General features: G+C 44.0%; 2 protein-coding genes across 8 annotated transcripts in view; one reads left to right on the forward strand and one right to left on the reverse strand.

Moving 5' to 3' along the window:
* Window positions 1-3,856: 3,856 nt before the first annotated feature.
* Window positions 3,857-5,931, forward strand: ascl1a (achaete-scute family bHLH transcription factor 1a). Its single transcript, XM_034673857.1, has 2 exons — window positions 3,857-4,603; window positions 5,082-5,931. The coding sequence occupies exon 1, from the start codon at window positions 3,991-3,993 to the stop codon at window positions 4,588-4,590; it is 600 nt and encodes a 199-aa protein (XP_034529748.1). The 5' UTR covers window positions 3,857-3,990; the 3' UTR covers window positions 4,591-4,603; window positions 5,082-5,931.
* A 1,931-nt stretch (window positions 5,932-7,862) lies between these two features.
* The window catches only part of LOC117805035 (pollen-specific leucine-rich repeat extensin-like protein 2), an 87,574-nt gene continuing 68,673 nt past the window's right edge, over window positions 7,863-26,763 (reverse strand). For 6 of the 7 annotated variants that reach the window (XM_034673584.1, XM_034673583.1, XM_034673585.1 and 3 more), the window contains 5 exons: window positions 21,470-21,540; window positions 19,541-19,651; window positions 19,293-19,390; window positions 11,552-11,621; window positions 10,130-10,558 (listed from right to left, as the gene is read on the reverse strand). In XM_034673584.1, coding sequence (XP_034529475.1) covers window positions 10,307-10,558; window positions 11,552-11,621; window positions 19,293-19,390; window positions 19,541-19,651; window positions 21,470-21,540 — 602 coding nt within the window. In that variant the 3' untranslated portion in view covers window positions 10,130-10,306. Of the gene's footprint in view, window positions 10,559-11,551; window positions 11,622-19,292; window positions 19,391-19,540; window positions 19,652-21,469; window positions 21,541-26,763 lie in introns of all 7 variants that reach the window. The other variant, XM_034673582.1, reaches the window with a different exon arrangement.

Below are 26,763 nucleotides of genomic sequence, written 5' to 3' on the forward strand. Positions count from 1 at the left end.
TTGTCTCTGCGTAAGTAAAAGCACTAAGTGTGTGGGGACGTGTGCTTTTAAAGAAGCTCTTGTGCTTTCTAAAGTACAACTACAACATGATAAAATAAATGGCATTATATTACAGCACTCTGTTTTATCTTTAATACTTCATTTTAATTTTTAAAAATATTTAATTTGATGTTTATTTTTTATTTATTTATTTTTCTTTCTTCATTTATAGCTAATAAGTCATTTGGACATTGTGTGTCAAGCTGTGAAAAATAAAAATAAACAGTTACATGACAGCACTCCATCCATGAAGTATTAAAAACTTTAAATATGTGAACATCTTTCAAAAAGTTGCCTCATTTTTTAACATGATATTCTGTTCCTTATTCTTTGTTTTATACAACCTGTTTGATCTCTGCAGTTTATATACCATAAAAAGTTAGACCTGACTCCTGAAGTGGAGTTCCACTGCTGGCCTCTAGAGGGCGACATGCAATCACATTTTTAATGACTTGAATCAGCAGAGGAAGGAGGGAGGTGGTGTTTACACAAATATCTAAGAGCAGACTGAAGTCCTGTACAGATTTTTTTAAAAGTGCTGAGCTCACTGTAACAGAGTAAGAGGATTATAAGCTTTGTTTTCCTCTTCTTCTCTTTATTATTACTCATTTCATTTATTTGTCAGGTTTGAAAGTCAGAGATGTTTTATTTCCTAAGTGAAAGAATGAGTCAGTGTGTGAAAGTTTGTTGTAACTTTAAAACGTCTGTCCCTGCAGAGGTATAGAGTCAAAGTAGTGACATATTCTTATCATGTAATCAAGATTTTGCATGTTTCTCAAAGTGCGTCGACTTGTTTATGTATATAATCGAAGAGAAAGTTTAACACTATCAGGATAAAATTTGATCAATCATTCTAGAAAGGAACTTTTACGCATTTCCATGATGTCTCCGTGTCTGTCGGTGCACCTGCTGAAAGAAAACAAAGTGAGAAAAACAGTTTTTAATGAGAAACAAATGAGATTATTCTTCACATAACGCACAAAGACTTTATGAATGATCTGCTGCTTTTGAGTTTTGTTTTATTGTCTCCATGGGGATAACTCTGAAGAAAAGAGAAGAGTGAAAAACACAGAGAGTGGTTTAAGGGGAACTCGGGCACCCAGATGTCATATTAATTATTACACTCAGCTATGACTGGAAAGCCCCTGAAGAAAACTTAACACCCTCCCAGCCTCTGGAAGAGCGGCCTCTGCAGCAGCACTGGAGGGAGAGAAAGTCCTCACAAAGCGCTAATTGGACTCTGGAAGCACACTGACAGGGCATGGATAGGTTTCAGAAAGCCGGGCGGTGGCGGAGGGGTGCAGGGGGAGGCTGAATAGAACCCACGCTTCTTTTCTAAACTCTCTTGCTGCGCTGATAAAAAGAGAGGGGGGGACAGAGAGAATGAGGGGGGAGGGAAAGAAAAGAAAGTATTGGTGGTGGTGGTGAATTAGGAGGAGGGGGTGGAGGTGGAGGAGGGGGGCTGGGCTGGAGCTGGGGGGCTCCTCCTCAATGCAAGCTTGATTTTGAATGCCACTGCCAGCGCAGAAAAATTGCACAATTTATTACAATCCGCTCTTCAGGGCGCGCGTGCACGGACGCACGCGCGCATAAATAAAAAAGCAGAGAAGGGGAGGGGCGCGAGGAGGGAACAGAGGTTATCTGCACACACACAAACTCACTCGCACACACACACACACACACACATTGAGGTGTATTGTACTGTATCGCACTGAAAGACAAACAAGGCTGAAGAAGTTTGTGCGTAAAAGCTGAAACATTTGGCACAATAAGTTTAAAAGCAAACATTCTATTAATCTAATTTCTGTCTGTTTTACTGGACAGTCTTATAGTGCATGTGCACGCGCAAACACCAACACACAGGCTCACATCGGCTTTGGTTTTGTAAACAGGAAAACAAAAAGGAACTTTGTGCGTAATGGCTGAAAATACGAACAAATTACGCACAACAGGTGTGATGGTTAACTTTTTCCTGTTCCTCGTTATGTTAAACTGACAGCACATGCACGTGTACGCACATATAAAGCCCATACTACACACACACACACACACACACACAGAAACACATAGATGTAAAGTGAGGGAAGCAGCAGGGATCAGGGGGAGAGGTGAGCTTCGTGTGTAAAAACTAAAGACTCAATCTTAAAACATCCAAACCCCTGACCAGTCTTCCTCTGAGGGTTATTACGCATCCACGTCCTGCACATGCACGCGCAAAACCCCCAGAAAAACACAGAGGGGGTGTTTCGGTCCTTGTTTTGTTCCGCGCTGAAAGACATGTTTTATCATTCTGCACTTTTTTTTCAAAGCGACAATAATCGACAGGACTCGGCGCGTCGCTGCTACTGTAACCATATCGGGTGTATCAAATCAAACACAAAGACTCCTCCAAACTGCTGCTCAGGGCCCCTCCGCAGATCTGCGCCCCTCCGTTCCGCCTGTGCGCGGCTGATGATCTGCTCCAATCAAAGTGGAAAATTTGGCCTCTGATGCACAATGGAGGCTGAAATGAGCGGCATTCAGACGCGTCTGTAACGGTAACAATAAAACCAGAGCGACAGAGAGCGTCAGCTTTACACGCAGAGATAAACTGCAGCAGGAGGAGGAGGAGAGGTGGAGGAGATGAAGGAGAGGTGGAGGAGATGAAGGAGTAGATGGTGAGCTGCGAGGTGAGCTGTCTTTCAGCACCACAGTCTGCACCGGGGCTGTGAGGAAAACCTAAAAGACACACCAGAAGAGTCAATGTTATGAAGATATGTCTGCGTAATTCATGAAATCTGACAGTTTAAAGTTCCTCTGGAGAACCTGGAGTTTGTTTTATGAAGTCCAACACTTATTCTTCTATTCTTCAAAACTTTAAGTCTGACTCTCTGAGACTTTCTCTTTCTAATAAACACTCAATCAGACATCACACCCTGCCAGTTTCATCCTTTCTGGAAGTTTGAATTGGCTTTTTAACCACTTTTCCCTTTTAGACAGTTTGAAGTTTGTCTGCTCTGTAAAGGGGGATCCTTAGACATATCCTAACTTTGGATAAAGACCAATCTAGACCTGATTCTGTCTTCAGTTTTGGACTAAAGTTATAATCTATTTGTTTGTAGATCAGTATTTAAGAAAAGTCTGAAAAAGGGAATAAGGTCTGTTAAAAGTGTCCAAACCAAAGTGTTCCTCCTCAAACATGAACACAGTTTCATCCTTTCTGGAAGTTTGAAACGTGCTTTTTAGTCTTTAGTCGAATCTTCCAGACCACTTTAGTCAGTTTAAGTTTGTCTGCTCTGTAAAGGGGGATCCAGAGATATCCTAACTTTGGATAAAGATCAGTCTGGACCTGATTCCGTCTTCAGTTTTGGACTAAAGTTATAATCTGTGCGTCTGAAGACCAATTATTTATCAGGAGTATTTAAGAAAAGTCTGAAAAAGGGAGGGAGATCTGATAAAAGTTTCCAAACCAAAGTGTTCCTCCTCAAACTTAAACACAGTTTCATCCACAACATAAAACTCTTTTAGTTTCTCCCTCTCACTGAAGAGTCTGAAGAGATCTCGTAGTTGGAGTCTTCTCAGTCTCTGAAACTTTCCTCTCCTCCTCCTCCTCCTCCTCTCCTCACCTCTCTGACATCACAGATAAAAAAAGAAGAGAACTGTTTGTTTAGTGCTTCAAGTGGCACGCGTCCGGCGCGCGCAGCACACCGGCACCGGGGCAGGAGCCCAAGGTGAATCCACGCGACTCGAGGGCGTGGCCAGTCCCCCCCATCCACACGCATTGAAAAGCAGTGGCGTCTCCTCTCGAGGACTCAGTAGAGCTTTGAGGAGCGCGCGAGGCAGCATCCCAGGGACTGCCCCCACTGAAACAAGTGCGCGTGAAGCCAACCACTACACGTGAACGGCACGAGCGGGACGCACCGCCCTGAGACTCTGTGACTCTTCAGACTTTGTGTGGTTTTTCTCCTGGGGATGGACCTCACAGCCAAGATGGAAATTAACGTCAGCCAGCAGCAGCTCCTTCCTCCCGCGTGCTTCTTCGCCGCGGCTGCGCAGAGCATCCAGCTGAGCCCGAGCGGCAGCAGCCAGAGCAGCGGCAAGTCCGGGTCCAAGCAGCCCAAGAGGCAGCGCTCCTCTTCCCCGGAACTGCTGCGCTGCAAGAGGAGGCTCAACTTCGCAGGGTTCGGCTACAGTCTCCCGCCGCAGCAGCCGCACGCGGTGGCCCGGAGGAACGAGAGGGAGCGGAACCGGGTCAAACTGGTCAACAACGGCTTCGCCACCCTGCGGGAGCACGTGCCAAACGGTGCAGCCAACAAGAAGATGAGCAAAGTGGAGACGCTGCGCTCTGCGGTGGAGTACATCCGCGCCCTGCAGCAGCTGCTGGACGAACACGACGCGGTCAGTGCGGCGTTCCAGTCCGGAGTCCTGTCCCCCACCATGTCTCAGGGGTACTCTGCAGACATGAACTCCATGGCGGGGTCACCCGTGTCCTCATACTCATCGGATGAGGGCTCCTACGACCCCCTGAGTCCAGAGGAGCAGGAGCTGCTGGACTTCACCAACTGGTTCTGAGCATCTGTATGAGGTAAGAGCAGACTCCAGACTATCTGAGTCTACATCAGACTCATCTTCTTCTTTCTTTAAGAGACTCATTGAGATTTAAAACCTCTTTTTCAAGAGTGACCTGGCCAAGACTGCAGCACAAAATAGGTTACAACACAACAAGCACACAAAACAACACACATAGAATACAGTCACAGTCTGACATGATTACATGATTACACAGTGCAATCACAAGATCCAATGGAGCTGGTTTCTCTGTCTTTTATGAGTGACTTGAATTCCCCCAGAGTTACAAGATGTGTCAGTTTCAAGTCCTTCTGCACATCAGTCCACATAAACAGGGCTGAAACTTTAAAAGCCTTTTTGCCCAGTTCAGTTCTGACTCTCGGGACCTGTCCTGAGGACGCAGGCCATATCGAGTAGATATCCTCTGTAGATGAAACTCTGATGATGAACATCCTGAGCAGTGTCCTAATGTTTCTCTTCTTCCTTCTTTGCAGGATTATGGATCAACTCATTTAACTGCTGTAGTGCGCGTGGGATGGTCCAGGAGGAGGCTGGCAGTCCTCAACCAACAAGACGCACTGTGCACGCGTCTTGGCCCTGCGTCCTGGACCCCCGGTCCTCCCAGACCCAGCAGACAGACTCGGCCTTAAAGTCCTGAACACTCTGGGGAAAGTCAGGCCAGAGGATTAAAGGAAGACGGGTCTCCTGACAGCGTGGGAATCCAGACTTCTGTGCATTTGTCCATGTTTTAAAAAAACAAACCCCTAAAGTGAAGTCCCGCTCTTCTGCAGCACACTAAACTCATTATTTAACACGTCGCTCTTCAACTATGCTAAACCCAATCACAGAACAGATACCCTTTGGTAAACCTCTCAGAAAATGCTTCCAAGTCTCGGATTTATTCTATGAAATTCTATATCGAACGCTTTTTTGAAATATATTAAGATATTTTTGTATGTAAGAGATTTATAGATGTTTTGTACACATCCTTTTTGTATATATTTTGTCTATATATTGCGAAGTTGCTTGTATACCTCCTGCCTATGTAGACGTGTAGTCTATTGTTCTCTGGCTCTTGTGTTCCTGAGGTCTCCACAAGGAGTTTGACACTCCGCCCTTTTTATTCTATAGCACCGATGTGTCTTATTTAATAGCAAAACCATGTTATTGCATTCAAATGTCATGAAGTTCACAATGATCAAAACTTATGCAGCTACTGTCCAAACAGAGCGCAATGTCCATGCATTGTCTCTACACTGCCAGCTCGATGTTGTCTTCACATTAAAGACGTCTTATAACCGTATTTTCTACACAAGTCCAAAAAATAAATGATTTGCTACTGAATTCTTCTGCATGTCATGTCTTGTTTCTGGGGTGTTTTTGATTCAAGAGAGGGTGGGGGCTCAGTTAAGACTGTCAACATGTGGTATGTAGGTAAAAGACGGGAGGAAGATGGAGATGGGATACGATAAGATGCTGCAAAACCAACTTTTACGCACACTTTACGCAGCGGTATTTCCTCTGTGGCCTCTTGAAATTCAGTCAAAAAGAGTCTTCTTAAAGTCTTCAGCCACAGATCTGTCAATCAAATAGTCAGTTCCCTACTTTATATTTGTCTGTTGTAATATTGGGAACTATTAGGGACGGTATTGATCCACTTTACGCGAGTGAAAACGTAAATCAGGTGCCACAAGTGCGTAAAGTTGAATCTCTCTGTGCTCATGTCAGAGCATGGGCATGCATGATTCTTTTACATCGTGGTTCATCTGCAGCTATGCCATTAAAGCACCGTCAGTGTTCTGTAAGCTCCCCTTAAGAAAGTGGTCTTAAAGTCAGAGAGCTTCTGCAAAAACAGAGGATTTTTCGAAATCTGAAGTTTGTTTTCGATCGATTTAAGACTGCGCGCGTAAAAGAGAAACTAAAGCCAATTTTAAATGTTGTCACGTGAATAATACAAACTTTACTTCCCTGGATTCACTTTTCATAAAGTTGGTGTGCAGAAACTTTGAGACAGAGCGACAGTTGTGCCCTTCAGTTAGAGGTAACTGTCCCCTAACTCTCCAAAAGAAGTGAAACTTCAAGTTAAAAATATAAAAACAGACTAATGTTTGAAATGCCTAAAGGGATGGAGTCTAAGTTGGACTGTAAGATTTGTGTCTCGAGCTGGAGTCTGTGTTTGTGTGAAACCAAGTTTGACAGGTAGGACTGAGGCAGCAGCCGGGCGCGTGTCTGCTGTAATGAGTGAATGGAGTCTGTCGGTGGTCGAGTGGAGACACGGAGCTGAATTGGCTGATGGCGTGTGCCTCCTGACAGCAGCATGCCGCTGAACACACAGCCAGCACCACCTGGAAGGGAAAAAAACTCTCTCTCCCTCTCTCCCTCTCCCTCTCTCTCCCTCTCTCTCTCTCTCCCTCCCTCTCTCTCTCTCTCCCTCTCTCAGGCTTCTCTTCTTGCTTCTAACCTCATAGTTAAACCATGTAACTAAAGACTCCAGTTATTTGACTTTAAATCAAATCATTTGACCTTAAATTAAATCAAAAAGTGAAAGTATTTTTGATCACTGTGAGAATCTGTTTTAAAGTCGCAGTGTGTTCTGGTTCATTGTGAAAGATGCGCGTGGCCACACCAGTTGCTCTCAAAGGAGGGTTCATGGGCCACCAGGGGGCCACGTGAGGGGGGAGAGGGTCCGTTAGAATGAGGAGAGCTGCCAGATCAGGAAGAAGAGAGGGGACAGAGAAGAGAAAGGAGGAGAAGATTTGTAACAAGTGGTTTTTATGTTTGGACTCATTTTTGTCTCTTAAATAAGACACAGCAAAAACAACAGCAATACAACAATGATCTTTTTATTTCTTAAATATCAATATGAAGTTTTCCAAACTGATATCAAAACATCTGGGAGTGAAACTAAAGTCATAACATCCATTAAAACTCAAACCAGACAACAGCTTTGTCCAAAGTTTAGTTTGGTCTTTCCATTGATGAAAATCAAACTCAGTAAGTGTGAATCTATTAAACATGTTTTATTAATCCTGAGGGATCTATTGTCTTCACTCTGCAACACACACATCAACCTGAAACACACACATGCATGAGGTGAGCTGACACCTCTGCAGCTCCAGCTTCTTGTCCTTACTTCAGGGGCGTGCCTGGACTTTTTGACTGGGCTGGCTCAACCTCTTCACCATCTCTGTCCTCACCATCTACTGTCACAGCTATCATTAAAGAACCATACAGCTGTTTCATTCTTGTGGATCCTTTTCTGACTTTTAGAGTGGTGACACAGAAATCTTCGCTTTATTCTTCAGGATTTGAAAAGAAGATGTTTGTACAAAGTTTCAACTAAAGGCACTGACAGAAGAAAATATACACCAACCGTTAACTTTTGACAAAGAGATGATTTTAACATAAATATAGCCTCTGACAGGCCTGGCCAATCACAGCTGAGGATTATGGGTTGGCCAGTTAGACTTTAAGAGAGGCTAGTGCCACCTTTTGGGATGCGCCTCGGCCGTGCTTTGGTCTGTGACAGGACTGGAGTCGGTGACCCTCTGGTTCTCAAGACAAAACAAAGATTAATATCTTTCTCAAATTCATCTGTAGAGTAAAGTTACCATCATCTTCATCATTTTTCAGCTTTATTAGGATAAAGAAAGTAAATAATGAGAGAGGGAAGATGCAGGGGGAAAAGGGGATGACATGCTCTACATCCTGCAGAGACCGGGAATCAATCTGAGGCTGCTGGTTGTTGAGAGATTTCATCTGCAGCCTCAGTCTAAGTGCAAAACTCCTACAAGTCTTCATCATCCAGTAAAAAAACATCTGTTACTGTTACCTCATTTTAAAGAACATGCAGCAGAAACTTTCAGAATAAATACAAAGTTTGCCCTCCAGACCTCAAACGAAACAACTAGAACGACTTTAAAGCTCCTGTGAGGAACCTTAAGTTTGTATTGATTTGGCGCCCCCTGTGGACAAAGTGATACCTCTTATGTCATGTGCAACAAGTGTTTCCACATACTGTATATTAGTGATCAGTCTGTTTGCTTTGTAACGTAATAAAGAGGCATCACTGTTAACATCAGTCTGTTTCATCACCAGATAAAACTCCTCACTGGAGCTTTAAAGAGTCTCACTGTAACGCCACTGTTCCTTTAAGAGGTTCTGCAGCTGAGAGAGGAAAAGGCAGAAATGTATTTCATGCACTTTTATAATCATGTTTAATAAGAGGTTGCAGTCTTGTCCTGTTGTTCCAGGAGGACATATGCTTCTTACAGGACGTCCCCGGTCTAACAGTCATGCTTTTGCAGCCTGTCACAGTCCATTATGTCCCCCTCCTCGGCGGTTTGTCAAGCGTGTACGAGCCGCAGGAGAGCACGGCCATGTCTAATTGGCAAAGCCGAGGTGAAACAATGGCTCAAACTATATTAGATGAATATCTCATTGAATATCATTCATCAGTGTTGATTAAGTTGGATAGAAGAGGACAAAAGTCTGAGCGCGGATCTCTGCTCGTATTCTGTTTTTCACTGCAGGACAATGCGAGGCTGTTGCGTCAGAAAATGTACATGAACTCCTTCTCCTCCTCTCGTTCAGAGATTTGATCTGATGCAAGAAATGTAAGAGTGCTGCGGTGCATTCAAGGCTTTGTGAAACTTCACTGCAGAGGAAACATATTTCAGGACCACAGACAGCACTTCACTGCTCTCTGAAACGTCACAGACTCAAACAGAGGAGTTATTAAAGCCTTCTGTGTTCTCTCTACTTCTTTCTCTTTGTGGTAACTGTTTGAAATATCCAAGATTAGGATTGTGAAGCAGTCCTGAAAGTTCGTTTAGGTCCCTGTATGAATGAGGACATGGTTTCTGAAAGGCCGGGATGTAAATCATCGCATGCGAGACGTTCTGTGAAGCGTTGATGCAAATAAAGCTCAAAGAGAGCAACAGGCGGCTCTAATTGGTGTCATTTGGGGCCACTGTGCTGAACGTATCTGTCACTGTAACCTGCATGAAGTCTTCCTTTATGAAGAGGAGTTTCATTCAACACAGACCAGGCTTAGTTTAGTGTAAGAGTGCACATAAAGAGGACGTTAAATCGTAGCAGCCACACGGCGAAGGTTTCAGAGTAACTCATGTTTTTGCACCAGAGTGTGAAGAGACACCTGTAACACGGGACTTCCACCAGATCCGGGTCTGGTCCGTCTCTAATCCTCCTCCTCCTCTCCTCATCCATGTTGTCTTTCTGGTCCTCTGAAAACCTCTGACCTGTTGACTCCAGGCCTGGCTCCGCTCATCATGACTTTGGTTTGTTGTTGTAGTTAAGGTAAATACGATCTGTGATAACACAGAGTGTTTTATTCTGAAAATTAACCGGATGTTTTCATTTTGTTTTGGTGAAACCTGACTTCCTGTCCCGCTCCAGCTGCTCTGTTGAGATTGATGCGTTGTGCATCCGGCACAAATAGAAGTCTTGTGTATCTGATCCGGAGGACTCCGACCTGCTGGATCAGAGATGCAGCCGGAACACAACGGAGCGGATCCAGTGGAAGTTAACACATTGACTAGAATAGAAACCTATCAGATCTGGTGCTGTGACGGAGGATTTCTGGTGGAATTTGGCTGCAAGATCCACAATGTGAGACCAAACTACAAAGTCCTGCAGATGCATGCTGCACTTTTCCTCTACATGTATCAATATGGACACCTGAGCCCGGGGTCAGAGGTCAGAGGTTACTGGAGGTGTCGAGAGGGTTGGAAATGACTGACTTGTGGATGATCATGAAGAGGGGCAGGTAGGCCAGGAAGTCCAGCAGGTCGAGGGGAGGAATGCGCTGCAGCTCCAGCCGGACGGCCGCCTCCTGCTCCAGCCGGATCCCCCCGGCCTTCAGCTCCAGCAGCAGCTGCTCGGCGCTGATGATGCCCGGCTGAGATCCGCCGTCCCCCGGCTGCTCCTCCAGGAGGAACAGGAAGAGTTGCTGCAGTCGAGACAAATAAGAAGGAAGGACTGGCTTTGAGCAGAGCTGTGTGTGTGTGTGTGTGTGTGTGTGTGTGTGTGTGTGTGGGAGAGTGTGTTTTCATGTGTGTGTGTGTGTGTGTGTGTGTGTGTGTGTGTGTGTGTGTGTGTGAGAGAGTGTGTTTTCATGTGTGTGTGTGTGTGTGTGTGTTTGTGGGCAGCCTCAGATTACCTCAACCTGTTTGCTGGCTTGTTTGCGTGCACCTGTTTGCACAGTTAACGCAGTCAAGGTAATAATTGTTGGGGGAGGGGAGAGGAGAGTTGGGTGAGGGAGGGAGGGCAGGGGGGGTAATCCTTCTGGCAATTAGCCCGTTCCCCCCTCCAGCCTCTTCAGTTAACAACCCTATCCCTAACAGCTCTGTAATTACACGGCCTCCCCTACCTGGCCAGAGGCTCGGTTTCCACACCCTCGGCCGCAGGCTTTCATCTCCCTGCTGCCTGCACTTCCTCGTATGAATGAGGGCCGGGCCTGCGTGAGCGGCCAGCTGGTCCACCGGTCCACCGGTCCATCTGAGATGAGCCGTGTGTCTCAGGCTGATTACAGGGCTGGGCGGAGTGGACGGCATGTTCACTGCTGGGCTCTTTAATGAGATTAGGCTCTCGCTAATCTATGAAAAGGGAAAAGCACCCCTCTCTCTCTCTCTGTTTCTCCAGCGTGTCCCCCTCATTTCTATGCATGAGGGCCGAGTGTTTCTCCCAGAAAGAGAAGGTGGCTTTACAAAGCATGCTTTGGAATTGCTCTTCAAAGTGTTTACTATGTTTTATTTCATTAAACTCACAGAGCAGTGGAAGAGAGGCGGAGGCATGAATGTGACTAATGTGAGAGTTAATCTGATGCTGCGGCACAGAGGGATTCAAGTGCACCTTGGAAAAACAAAATCAACAGTGTAAAGAGAGCTTAAGGGCGAGGAAGCTTGGGAAGAGTTTGGGAAAGTAGACGAGACTTTGGCATTACCTTGGCTTTGAAGAGACGCACTTCTAGAGAGCGGAAGTCCATGTCGCTGATCAATGATCGCATGAACTCACTGAAAAGAAAATAGGACAATGATCACATCAGGGTCTCAAACTCTGCAGAACATGAGAGCTACGTTTCTAAAAGTTTCCCAATGATTCAGGATTGCATTCTCACAAAGTTTGGGGACTCGTGCAGCAGAGGGTGAGATCTTTGGACTCTTATCCTGCAGATCTCAGAACAATTGGAAACACAAGCTTAGAACTGGAAAAGTCTTTATGATGGCAAACTCAAATCTCAACAACTTGGAAAATGAAAGACAATTTAGGTTCTCAACTTGCAACGTCTACAGACTTGATGTCGCCTTATAAGATAAGATAAGATACTCCTTTATTCGTCCCACAACGGGGAGTTACAGCAGCAAACAAAAAGGTGTACAGAACAAGAATTTAACAAGAATATATATAGAAAAGAAATGTCCATCAGAGACGACAGCTTGGCCATAATTCTCCTGTCAGCCACCACCTCCACAGGGTCCAGGACTGAGCTGGCCTTCTTCACCAGTTAGTTCAGTCTTGCTCTCCTGTATCCTGTCCGCCCACAGCAGATGAAATCCTTCCAATGTGGCGTTTGTGTCCGGTGTTAGCTCTGTTAGCATGATGCTACTCTGGTGCTGGGTTAGCTTGTCCACCTTATCATAGACAGATCTTACATTCCCCATAACGGCTTGCACCTCAATACCAGCACGCCATCCTTGTCTCCTTCTCCTCAGCTCTCAGGGAACATCGGGCCTAGTATGGTTTAGCATCGTCTAGCATCAACACGCTATGGGCTGCTAACAGCTGATCTCGTATGTAAACAATGTTACCATGGATACACACAGGAACAAAAACAGCAAAAACACCCCTGCAAACGTAGCTAGTTTGGTGTCTATGGCCAACAAATGAGTCATTAAAAGTCATGACAGGCTCCAAATACAAAGAGAACTAAACAGATATGACAAAAGAGTCAAAAAAAGAACAAAGAAGAGAGAGCTGCTGCAACAAGCAGCCACTCAAGCGGCGCTAAGCAACAGAAAAGTGGAGTAGAAATAACTCCAGCATCCTGAGTTTGCAGGTTTTCTGTTTGGTGTCTCATCACCTGATTTAAGGCAACACTGAAGACAGAACCAGAGTTGTTTTCAGACTCAAATCCGGGTTACATTTCTCACTTATAAAACCATGACTCAGTCTGGTTCAGCAGACAAACTCCGGTCAGAGTATCTGCGTTGGCGGGTGACTTTTGGCGGGTCCGTCCTGTGCGATGTTGTGTTTGCAGGTCTGTGATGGTAAAGTGTTCTGAGCCCATTGTGGTTGCTCACAGTGGCCTGGCAGCCAAACAATACGTGGGCACACGTGGACATCCCGCCACAGTAACGGATAAAACTGCTCTGCTTTTGGGACAGTGGGTGTCAGAGGGGGGGTCGGCTGGAGCAGGGTGAGTGAGGGTGAGCGGGGTTCGTGTGGAGGTTTAGGGAGGGGATCCAGCCACCGGGGCGCACACTCTGGTGAAATGTGGGCGCTGGCAGAGCAACAAAATGTAGGTCCGCACGGATAATTAGAGGGAGACACGACCGCTTGTGTCCTCTCCAGTCCAGCGTGTGGCACAGCGACGGTCGTCCCTTCTCTAACGAGCGCCCGGTGTTAATGAGCCCCTCCTTCGCGGTGCGTTCAATGCCCTGTTAGAGCAAAGAATGGGCCTGCGCTGGGCCAGCGAGTGCAGTGTACGCCTGAGTGCTTGCAGCGCCATGATTGGCCCTTGTCCTCCAACCAGGGTGCAGGCAGGGGCTTGATGGGGATGAAGCGAGACAGGGCAACTAATGATCATTAATTGCACTTGGTTTGCAGTAAAAGAGTCCAAATGCTGGTGCGCTAAGGACACTGGCGTGATAATGGTGAGCGTAAACGAGGGTCTGGGGGACTGGAGGTGGACTGCAGGGAGGATAATAGCAGCCTAACCCATTTTCTTTTGTTGCTCTCCTCTGGCACCCCGCTGTGACACAGCAGACTTCTCGCTTACGTAACGCCACAAGATTTTGGCGCTCTCTTCATTGGGGGGTCGGTATACAGCAGGGCGGGGGGTAAAGGGATGCAAACATATTCTGACCTAGTTTGATTTGACAGAGCTGAGAGTTGTTTTTGGGAGGTTTTGGGCGGGATGCAGAGACGCTGTGCTGACTGGGTGTGAGGGGAATCCAGAGGAGGAGGGAGAGCGTGGTAAAAACAAGCAGAACCAGAGACTGTGACAAAAATCAGGTCATTAATGATACCAAGCCCACCAGATATAGATAGACCACATGGTAGAAACAGCAACAAGTGCTACTGTGAGATGCAACAGTGAAAGAAAACTTCTATTTTTCTCCAAAGATGAGATTGTTAGAAAATAATGGTAACCAAATATGAGTTATATTAATGTTGGTGGCAGCTCAGCTAACAGCCCCTGTACCTGAATTGAACAGTGTTTGAGTTTGAGGAAGAAAAGGCCTCTGCAGATAATTCAATCCTAAGAAAGTTAAGCTTATGATGACAGCTCAGCTCAGCTCACAGCCTTCCCACCAAAGAGGATTGAGAAGACACTGATATGTGACCTGACTGTGTTAAACACTTGATCCTGATCGGTCAAACGGTGACAACAGTGATCAATTCTGAACAACAAAGTGACTCAAGGGACAACCTGATCACACACATCATGTCAGATCAATCCACAGAAAGGAGTCCAGCACATTCACCCTCTGCCTGTTGACACTGTGGTAAAAACATTAGAATGGAATGGAACTAGGGATGTTAACAGTTAATCGAGTATCGATTCATTGATTGTTAAGAACTTACTTGAAACATACATTTTTGTTTTGATTTCCTATCACGTGGAACAAACATCATGTGGTCTCATATTTGGTTCAGCTATCAGGGAGGTGTTTGAAGTTTAAAGCATGTTTGGATGTGAATCAGCTGACTGAAGGTGTTGCTCTCAGCGGAGACGCTCAGCTGGCGGCTGATTTATACTTCTGCGTCTCCCCTACGCAGCAGGGGCTGACGCGGACATGAGCCCCACATACTTGTGCGTCGGTGTGTCTGTGTCGCGCAGCAATTCTCCGCCGAAACGCCTGAGGGCAGTGCGGTCGCTCTGATAGCCGGCCGCCTGCTTCCGGTCCCGCTACGATCTCTGTTTACTTTTCCACAGAGATTCAGAGCGTGTTCTGTTAATCTACAGCTGATACATGTTGCTGTTTATCATACAGACATGATTACATGAAGAATAGAGAGGAGGAGATGAAATACACGGCCGATGTCCGGGATCCCGGAAGTGTTGTAAATGCGGGAAAGACAAAGCCGCCGAGCGGACCAATCACAGAGCTTGTGGTCCGCGTCGGCTCTACGGGGAGTTACATTTTGGAGGAGGTGCACGTCAGGTACGTGCGTAGGCCTCGGCGTAGGTACGGGAGCTACGCGGACCCCCGGCGTATGGTACGCCGTTGATTCAACGCAGAAGTATAAATCAGCCTTGAGGCTGCGCATCAGGTCTCCACGAGCGCTAAAGAGGATCAATACGCAACTGCAGCCAACAACAACACGGACACAAATGTTGAGAACTTTAAACAGAACATTTCCACCTTTAGATACAAAGACAACAGACTGGTGGGGATTACTAGTATGCTATGTTTGCAGACCAGCAACACCTGACCCTGTAAACATGCTTATATTTCTCAATAAGAACGAGTAGACAGAAAACTGGACACTGAGTCTAAAGCACTTTTCTGTTAGTAGTTGGGACTATATAAGATCACGTCCATGGAGATTGTTTCTATGAGCCTGCTCGTTGATATTCAGCGTGTTAAATATGTTTTAGGCCTACCCGCATTCAATACTGCCAGCGTCAGTTATATTCATTTTGTTGCTGTGGAAAGTACAATTTAGGGGAAAAACAAAGTAATTGGCATTGTTTTTGAAGCAAGAAAACTCAATAATTTTTTGGGGGATCAATCAATAATTGATCCGTTAACACTTCCAAAAATCAATCATGGAAAATACTTAAAATTGACATCCCTTAATGGAATACATCAAAGACAAATGGAACACAACAGAAAAGAATGCTCCTGATTGGCCAAAACTCCATAACATTAGTGATTAGTTCTCAACATTTAAGGACATTCCTCCTCTGCCTGTTGACACTTTGGTAAAAACATCAGTGTGGTCTCAGGCTGCTCTTTAGAGTGGGGAAATAATGACAGATAGCGGGCACAGATGTGAGAGCAGCCTGAGGAGCTACTGGACCCCAACCATCCCTGAGAGGGAGAAGTGAAGCAGCATCCTGTCTTGTGATCCGGGCAACGACATTTGCCTATTTCATGTTTAAAGGTTTGTCAACGTCAAATCTCTGAGAAGAAGGAGAGCTGAATGAGGATGGAAATGTCTAACGTTGCCATCAATAATTGGGGACTAGGGGACTTTTTAATTTATCTGTATAAAAAATAAACTTTTAATTAAATTAATAACTTGTGTCTACTTGTTTTTGTATGTAGTTGGTAGGCAGGTTATCAATGGGTTAATGTATGGTGAACAGGTGATCATGCATACTGGAATCCCTTCAGGGTGAGCAAGACCCCAACAGGAAGCATGCAAATTTGCATAACCACCGATTCACTTTAAATTATCTCTTATATTTACAAACTGTTTTTTATGCTTTCTTCATCTCCAGGATTCCCCTCAAACAGGCAGTCTTATCAAATTTAGCATTGGGGTAATTATCCAACATATCTTTGCCTCATAGAGAGGTGGTTTGTGTTCTGCTGTGTCATGCAGCCTTCTTTGTTTCTCCTGACTCATTAAGTCAGTGTCGTGAAATGCCAGGAGCGAGGAGACTTACGGTAACACTCAGCTCACGCATGCATGCTCACAAGGGGCCGCAGCGACAATAACAATGACCTCCGCGCTGTTTGGGGAATCCTGTATGGCAATGTTCTTGTTGGCAGATCATGTGACTTGCCCTGAGGGAATGCAGCGCTGTGTGAGGTGGACTTGTTGGGGAGCACAATGCTGCAGCACACAGGGACAGATGGGCTGAGTCAAGGGCCAAAACAGCACGAAACAGAGGGTGAGAGGTAGGCGACAAGAGAGCCGGAGAGATTAGAGGGACGGACAGTGAAGTCTGAAAAGAAAGGAGGGAGAGTGAAGGGGGAAGGGTGCAATTAGTGCAAGGTAAAACTGGAGGAAGAAGAAGAAGAAGAAGAAGTGTACATGAAATACAGGCAGCCGCTCCTCAGATTTCAAAGGCTTACATGATCAGAAAGGCTGATTGTGTAACTACTGTTGCAGCTCATTTCTAAGACAGGATTAGAGACAACAGGATTAAGTGAAACAGGTAAGAGGATCAGTTTAGTCCAGTTGGGATGAGATGACAGAAGGATGCTTTTGTTTTCTCCTTGTTTGGGCGCTGGCATTATGAACGCTGATCTTCCCTCTTCGTCTTATTTAAATTGCAAAGAGGACTTTTGTGCAAAGAGGTTTAATATAGTCATTCATTATCATTACTATAATTGCCTCCATACAGAGCAGACACCCTGGTCTCGTAGTGCCAGTGGGGCAGGCGGTCTACAGGCCTCCTCTAATACGTGACACAAAGGGGCCGGCCGTAAATCAGAGGACCCGTGACCCTGGCCCTGTCCTCGCTGAGAGGGAGCTCTCACTGAGGGGTGAGCGCTCCGGGAGCAGGCCTTGACCCTCAGAGACCTCCAGAGGAGGCTTGGCTCCACGCTCTCCTGTCTGTAGGAAGCTTTACACCCCGGGGCAGGAGAGAGAGGCGATGTGTGTGGGAATCTGAGACATATGGGGCCAAATGTAAGAGACACAGGGACGCTGAGGCCGAGTTCAAATCAGAGTGATTTCATCCGTCTGTGCAGGGTTCAGTGTAGCGCTGCTGTTAGCTTTATTTAGCAGGATATGCTTTTATTTAACCCTTTATGGGATCACATGTCAGAAAATTATGGACATATTAACTTCATAGTTACTGTTTTGTTCAACTGAGAGTCATCACCTTAAATTTTTTTTAAATGTATCAGCTTTAACAACAAAAAACAAACAAAGGTTCTTTACATGTCAGATCTGGAGCTAGCACAGGTTTTGCCGTTTTGGTGTTTGTTAGTCTATAAAATGTCTGTTTCAAGTTGCAAGAGCCAAAGCTGACTCTCTAATACTGAATATCGCTTCTTTTCAGGTTTATTTTTTTTTTATTTGCTGATTTTTTGTGAGCAGAAATATAAAAAAGGACTTCTTACTTTATGTCAAAAATCTGACACATTAATGAGGTTCATGACATTAATCATCTGACTTGGTAACAAGGTTACGCCTACGTTGGCACATCAGCATACTGGGAGAAAGATCACTGTGGGGCGCTGATTGGGCCTGATGGCTAAATTGTGCGCCCATGAAGTGGTTGGCCCGGGTTCGATTCCAGCCTGCGGCCCCCTTCCCGCGTGTCACCCTCCCACTCTCTCCCTGTTTCCAGCACTATCCACTGTCCTCCCCACTCTAATAAAGGTGCAAAAAGCCCCCCCCCCCAAAAAAATAAATAAATAAAAAGATTACTGCGCAGTAAACACATCAACATACCAGCATTACATTCCCCTCCTCAATGTACATGACAGAAATATAGCTGTGAGGTGTAGTCTATGTGCAGAAAACTTTGTCCAACGCTAGGACGAGAATTCTAACCTCATCAAACATCTCACTTCTACTAAGCTAGCTGTCAGAGAGCCCAACACTGCAAACACTGGTGGCCGCGGTGCAGCTAACGTTAGCTCTACAGACCAAGAAGGAGGAGCTGCTCCATCAAAATGCCAGAGGGTTGATTTGAAATCACTGTAAGCTCCAAAATCTGTGAACCTGGAAGGACAGCTGTTGAGTCTGCTGCTTTCAGAGGACTAACAGGTAACTGTAGGTGAGACCAGAGACGCAGAAGTAATGCTAAAGTTACCAACTAACTAACTAATAACTATAATTACTGATATTTAGTAGCTTGCACAATGCTGATGTTTTCTGACATAATATCCCCTCCTGTTGTCTTTAAGCTGCCAAATCTATCCCTCAATAACAATCTGTGCTGTCTTTAATGTCAGTAAAGGTGTGCTGTTATGTTCTTAATCTGACACCTAACCAGCCGCAGTGATTTCAGATATTTAAAATCACTTTTTAAAACATCTATCAAAACTTAATTTGTTTTGTATCGAGCTAAAAACTCCACAGAGGAGCTTTAAATCGAGTTTTTTTTTCTAAATATGACACATTTGAATATATAAAACGTTTCTTGTTGAAACATCTGCAGAATGTCTTCATGGCAAAGTTGGTCTCTATTTGGTTAAAATCTAGTTTAAGGACCTAATAACAGAAAATCAGCCAATCCAAGGTGACTTACTCACTGTATGAATGACTAAATGTCACCACTGTTAATATATTTCCAAAGTTCCCTCATCAATAAGACATTCACATACTTCTGAAAGTGTGCCCATCAAATCCAGACTCATAACTTGGACTTCTAACAGTCACATAAAACATGTGAGGACATGAAATGAAAGGGATCAGAGACGGCCCCACACACGACGACATAATCAGCAGAACCGGACTTATGAACACACTCTTCTTCTTTTTTATTGCAGGTCACACACTCCTCTTCCTGTCTCTCTCTGAGGAGCGTGTCTGCTGACATCACTTACTCCATGGTGGCGATTTTCTGAGCTAGACTGGCGATCACAGCAAAGAGCCTCAGGTCCACAAGTCCATCTGTCACCCTGAAGTCCACCATCTCCAGGATCTACGAGCGAAACCACGACAAAGTACAGGATCAGTGTTTTTGTGTTAAGTCCTGATACGCAAAACTTGGTTATTGTAGTGTTTGTGTCTACTTATGTCACAGTTTCTCAGTTTATATGTGAGTATATATGAGGATCCAGTGTAAGCAGACCCGGTAAACGTAGATCTCCTCTTCCTCAGACAGCAGCTCTGCAGGGAGGATGTTTTTAAGAGCGAGGAGGACCTGAAGGCAGGAGATGTAGCCGTCACCATCACTGTCCTCCTGAAGAGAAACATCTTTATCACCATTATCATCCTCTAGATCAGATTTGAAAATAAGTTTTGAAGCCCAATCAGACACGCCCCTAATTATGCACATTTAAGTATAACTCTTAGCCTTGAAAAAATAAAATAAATGCATCTTTTTTTTTAAAACACCCTCTTACGGTGTGAAGGAACAAATAAATGAGCTGTACACCAAAAAAGTATTTTTTATTCAGACTGTAAACTTGTTAAAGTCTGCTGCAAAAATTGGCCCCTAATGGGGATTCCTTGACTTTTGCAGCCAGCCTCTAGTGGACACTTGAGGTACTGCAGTTTTTGCACTTCAGCATTGGCTTATCTTTTTAATGCCCTTGTTTGCTGCTTGGTTCTTCCCATTTTTTAAAAAGTCTTCTCACAACTCACAGCAGAAGTGAGTACACACTTAAGTCTTGTTCTTTATCCTTTGTATCCTCCCTTCTAGCTAACCTTCACTGGCTTCACAACCTTCACAATTTTAGATCAAGATTATCTTCAATGTTTTTAAAGCCCTACATGATCGGGCACCACCTTATATTTGTGTCCTCTTAATATTTTACTCCCTGATTGTTGTTGAAACTTTCTTTTTTTTTTTTTTTTTTTTAATATTTCATTTTGCTTTTCAGATTTAAACACAAACAGAAAATAGACATATATAAAAGACAGAAAAGAAGGAAACCTATTGTACAAAATAAGTTAATATTATAGAATAAATACAGACTGTAGGTAGTTCCAAAATGACGAAAATATAAAATATAAAAAGAGAGACAAAAATGAATCTTCACCTAAAAGGTGACATTCAAGACATTCTCAGTACAGTTTTGTTATACAGTGACACAGTCCTTCATGTGAGATGGTTTTCCATGTAGTCCAGATAGGGTTGCCATATCTTATAAAATGTGTTACCCCTATTTCTCAGGCTGTAAGTTATATGAAACTGTCTTTATGTTCCTGAGTCTTGGCTTGTAACCAAAGGTGATTGAGCTCCTAAGCTTTGAAACTTCCTGCCTGATGATGTCAGGTTAGCTGAGTCTGTGTCCTCTTTAAAATCCCTCAAACCTGTCTTTTACTGTGAGACTTTTTATATTTTATTAGTTGTATTTTATTCTGCTTGTTTTACCTTCTTATTATAACTGATTCTACCTGTTTGTGTTAACCCTTGTTTTTAAAGTATGTCCGTGCTGCACCTTCCAACTTTGGTTATGACAGGTGCATTATAAATATGATATATTATAAATATCAATATTATCACTTGTAGACATTGGGCACGATATGAAGACATTTCATGAGTGTAAGAGAGTCAGGCGCCCAGTACTCCAAGAAAGCTTTACCCGGACACGATTTAAGAAAAAGAAAGTATAAACTTGACTTATAAAAAGTTCATTCTTCACTTGAGGAACAGGAATTTGATTTAAATAAAAGTCTTAGATGCAGGGTGAAATAACAGGAAATGCTAATGCAAACATAGCTTATTTTTATTGAGCCTTTCAGTTGTCTCATAACCCTTAAAGATGAAATAATTTTATCATCAGAAAACAATTTCAATTATTTCCAAAGTAAAGATAATAAGTAAACAGTTTGAGCTTTTTGAATAAAACTGTTCACCCACTGTTGATCTTCTGAGATCACATACTGAGTAACTGTGGCTTTAGACTGTATTTACACCAAAGTACAGACTGTAAAGATGACTACTTGAGTTCTGGGAAACTCTGAAGGACAGCTTTGATTTATAGTTTCCAACAAGAGAGCCGTGATTTACAGAAAGTGAAAGTATAAAAGATTTAAAAGTATTTTCACTTACTGCTTCAAAAGCTCTTTTGTACTCGGCCAGCTTCTCCTGACTGAAGATGCAGTACTTTGCCAAGAAGTCGACTGCAAAGAGAAGAAGACAAAGACAAACTTTCAGAGCTGGCGGACGGTGTATTCGCCACGCTTTCTCGCTGCAATAAAGAACAAAATTCCCTCCTAAAGTTTGTTACTTGTTATGTGTAGTGATTTTTGTGGCACATATAACAGTAATCTCCTTCTTTACAAACAACATCAGGCCTCTGTGTGTGTTCAGAGCAATATTTCTCTCCTCTGGTCACTCTGGGGTCACGGAGGGTGAAGAGTTCACGGGGAGTCCAGTTGGCCTTGATTGGTTTTGGAGGTGGGGTGGAGGGGGCAAAGTGGCACTTAGCTGCTGAATAGATGATGGACATGCAGTGGCCAAGACCTTGAAATAAACCACAATATTCTGCTTTGTGGGGAAAATGGGTTTTTACATTGAACTCTCAGCCACTCAGGATGAACCTTGAAACACACTCGGGTTGGTCAAAATGAAAGAAAGACAAGAAAATAGATGAAACTGGAAACTACTCAGAGCTGAAACAAAGAAAACAAAGAACAGAAATCACCTCGGACTCAGCAAACATACGACGGCCTTTAACAACTATTTTCTGATATTTTACAGTTTCATAGAAAGTTTTTCTTTAGCAATTCATGTGCATGCACTTTAGTTTACATAAGTGTACAAAATTATACAGTACACGATACGGTCCATTAAGATATGATACGTTACATTAAAAACGATACAATGTGATATGATACTTTCAGATATGATACCATACAGTACGGTATGGTAAGGTAGGATACGATACAATACAATACAATGTGATACAACACGTTGCAATACGATACAGTACGATACGATACGATAAGATAAGATAAGATACAATGTGATACAACACGGTACGATAAGATACAATACGATAAGATACAATGTGATATGATACGATACGATACAATACAATACGATACGCTTCAATGTGATACGATAAGATACAATACGATGCTTTACGATATAATGTGATACAATACGATCTGATACAATATGTTACATTACGATAAGATACAATCTGATACGATACGATATGTAACATTAGGATACGGTACAATATGATATGATATGTTAAGTTAAGATACGGAATAGTATGATACGATATGATGAGATATGATAAGATACGATATGTACCAATACGATATGAAATGATAAAAAATTTTATGATGTGATACCATCAATACTACATGATACAATGTGATATGTATACGGCACAATGCAATACAATGTTTTATAATACAAAGCGATACGATATGATATCGAACAATAATATTCCATGCTATGAGATGTGACACAATACGACATGACATAATACGATACAGAACAATGTAGCATGGCCCGATTTGGTATGCTATAATATGATATGATACAGAATGGCACATTCTAATGAGATACATTACGATGTGACATGATGTGCAACATTACTATCCAATATAATATGATATAACAGGATTCAATACAATATGATACCCTATCACACGACATGGAACACTTTGTGACACTGATGGTTTATTTTTGTTGTCAAATAAATATGATATTGATGTTTCAGAGCGCAAACTGTGACACACTTTGAATCTCTTGTTTCCAAAAACATTTGATTTAGATTTTAGGCTTTCGCTCTGAAGAAGTAAGAAGCTTCCGAAATCAGAAACTTGATTCTGAAGAGGTAAAAATGTAATAAATTATCCAATCAAACACATTTTAATAGACTTTAATTTGATGTGGACATAACCTTCTTTTTTAAAATTCAAACATACTGGTTCACTGTAAAGTCCCCAATATAAAATCAATGATTACTTGAGGGGACAAACCGAGGCTAACCACACCCATGAATATTTCAGGAGGCAAATTTAGGAGGGTGAGTGACTTGGAAAAGAGCGGGGGCAGAAAATGGGGGCTTTTAAGCTGCTGCCACTTCAATTTAGGAGATGAGAATGAGTCTGCTGAATAATGGATCTATTCATTGGTTTGGAGAAGAAAGAGGAGCAACAGAGTTGATATCAGTCTGGACTTAAACCCCTGGACCTCTGGGGTTTCTCTGCAGTGGCAGGGGGGCTGTTTGAATCCGCCATTTATCAGCTTAGGCCTAATCAAAACCAGGCCTTCCGTGGCCTCGCCCTTTCACATGCAAAATGTTACATTCGCATCCAGTCAACTTGACTTGTTAAAGCTTGATTGATCAAAAAAACCTGCAGGCTGGCTTCATGCATCTGTTTGCAAATATCTTGTGATGAGAGGGGATCTGCAGGACTGGGGATCTGCTCGGACCGCATGGGACCAAGCAGGGATTTAAAGTGCGCTCCCTTCAAAAGATACAAACACACATTCACACAGAGGCTGCATCAGTGCACCGGTCAATCAGAGGAACAGCAGCCTGTGTGAGAGCGAGAGAAAGGATCCCACCTCCTCCTCCTCCTCCTCTGCAGAGGTTCACCGACCATCTGGAGGAGACTGAGGAGAGAGAGTCACTTCTGAGAGTCCACAAAGATAAGAACGGGGTTCAAAAGAAGAGTCTCAGATGGTTTCATATTTTGTATATCATGGACCTAGTCTCAGTGATGTCACACATTGGTGTCTGAAGACGTGTTATGAAGACCAAAGATGGTGGCCGCCATATTGGTAACACTGACTCCAACTAACTTCTGACTACCAGAAACTGACAAAGAGGTGGAGTTGATGCTTGGCGAACAGCTACAATGCGCCCACCATCAGCCATGCCTTTTAATAATGCCTGATCATGAATATCTCTCAGGCCTAAATCCGCGGTCTCCAGTGTTTCTTGCAGCATGGACTGGATTCTTGTGAGAATGACCGGAGTCATAAAAACAAACAAAGAGAATAATAAAAACAGCTCATCATAAAGATCAGTGGGAGCTCTGAGCTTCCCTGTAATGGAAACTGTTTTGGTTGCTCTTGCTTCTCAAAGAAAGGTTGTTGGAAGTGGAAGAAGGATTTTCGTGCTTTTGAGGCGATCACAGGATACTCCACCTTGATTTTAAGGCCGTGGTAAAGCCAGATTTTGAGAAGGACTCCTGCTATTTCCTGCTAAATGTAGCATTCCTTTTATTGGAAGTGTTAGTCTTCTATTTCACTTTCAAACAAGATCTCTAGAGACATTTGTCTTTCTTCATTTTATCTGACTTGTGAGCTTATTTTTTCGGGAATCCCAAAATCCAATATGTGTTTTGGGAACAATCTTCAAAGACAAGGTTTGGGGGTCTGTGAGACCAACGTAAACGTGATGAAAAGGAGTATAGTATGTGACCTTTCAAGCTTTGACAGAGACAGATATGTGTCAAATTTTCAGTGTCAGTCAAGATGCACAGACGGATGTGAGGGGAAGAGAATCAGTGTGGTTAACACAGGACTTCCACCAGATCCATCTCCGATCCGCTGCGGCCCGGCTCCGTGCTCTCTGGTCAACACCTACCGGTTGCGTTTTCGGCATTCAACACGGAGCAGGACCGCCAGACAGCTGGAGTCATGTGACCGAGGTTTCCCCTTGGTAATCACTGAATCAAGGATTCTCCTCCTCCGCTCCTCATCCATGTTGTCTTTCTGGTCCTCTGAAAACCTCTGACCTGTTGACTCCAGGCCTGGCTCCGCTCATCATGACTTTGGTTTGTTGTTGTAGTTAAGTGAAATACGATCTGGTGATAACACAGAGTGTTTTATTCTGAAAATTAACCGGATGTTTTCATTTTGTTTTGGTGAAACCTGACTTCCTGTCCCGCTCCATCTGCTCTGTTGAGATTGATGCGTCGTGCTCCGGCATCCGGCAACAAATAGAAGTCTTGTGGATCTGATCCGGAAGGCTCTGACCTGCCGGATCAGAGACTAAGTCGGAACGCAACGGAGCGGATCCAGTGGAAGTTAACACATTGACTACAATAGAAACCTATCAGATCTGGTGCTGCGACGGATCAGAGACGGACTGGAATTTGGCCGTAAGAGGTTCTTCAATGAGCTATTTAACTTTGAAACAGTTGCTAACAATAAATAAAACTGTTGTTTTGAGAGATAAATACATCATGCACTTTAAAACTAAGAAAGTTGTATAGGGTTAGGGTTAGGGTTAGGGTTAGGGTTAGCCCTAACCCTAACCCTAACCCTAACCCTAACCCATAGGAAATGTTGTTTTTAAGACATCAGGAGCGACAGGACTTCATGCATTCTGTGAACAAAGTTCAATCTCAACATCAGCCCAGACCACAGCCGGTTTGCTCCTGTCTACACTGCTGCTGTGTGCAACACACACACACACACACACACACACACACACACACACACACACACACACACACACACACACACACACACAGGCACACACAGGCACACACAGGCACACACAGGCACACACACACACTGGCTGTGGGCTGCAGGAGGTCGGGGGTCCCTGGCTGAGGGGAGCACTCCGTCAGGGAATCAGCCGGACAAAAGGTGCAGTGGAGTGAGAGATTGAGGGAGGAAGCGAGGGCGGGTGGAGGAGCGGGACAAAGCCGAGGCAGTAAAGCCTCCTGCCTGATAGCCTTATCTGATTCCACTCCAGCGCTTGATGGCTTTTTTTTCACCCTGCCTTTAAAGCGCACAGGTTGTGCCTTTGGTGTGAAGCCTAGCAGAAAATGTTAATCAAGAGAGGGACTGTGTGGAGAAAGGCGAGAGAAAGGGGAGAGTCACTCTGCTGAGGCCTTAATCTGTAATGAGACCGAGGCGATTCAGTTGCAATAGAGAGAGGAAGAATGGGGCCGTGATGATGATGAGCAGGGAGGTTCACTCTTTCACCGGCGTTTGTTTTTCTGTTTTGTTCCTTTTCTCTTGCAGAGTCACTGCTCGAGCAGCGGTGCACGGGCCGCAAACAGGCGCAGGTCACAACTCATTTAACACACGCTGGACGTCATCTTCTCCGCCTGCAGGTGACGGATGAAAAACACCGCCGACTGCTCACCTGACAAACGGCAGTACGTGTCTGTGTATGATTTATACCTCCTCCCCTGACCTCCACGCGCTGCTATTGTGCCAACAAAAACTTTCAGGAGTTTGAAGCTGGAGTCAAATATCTGCAGCAGTCTCCCTTTCTCTTGAGTTTGATCAAACATGGATTATTTAAGAGTCTGAATTGTTTTGTTACGTTAATGAAAAGAGATTTAAAAATTGAGGTTCTAACAAAAGGTTGCAAAAGGTGAAGTCATAGTTTTGGAACAGGAGCTCAGAGATTT

The sequence above is a fragment of the Notolabrus celidotus genome, chromosome 21 (assembly GCF_009762535.1).
Source record: "Notolabrus celidotus isolate fNotCel1 chromosome 21, fNotCel1.pri, whole genome shotgun sequence".
Taxonomy (NCBI): Eukaryota; Metazoa; Chordata; class Actinopteri; order Labriformes; family Labridae; genus Notolabrus; species Notolabrus celidotus.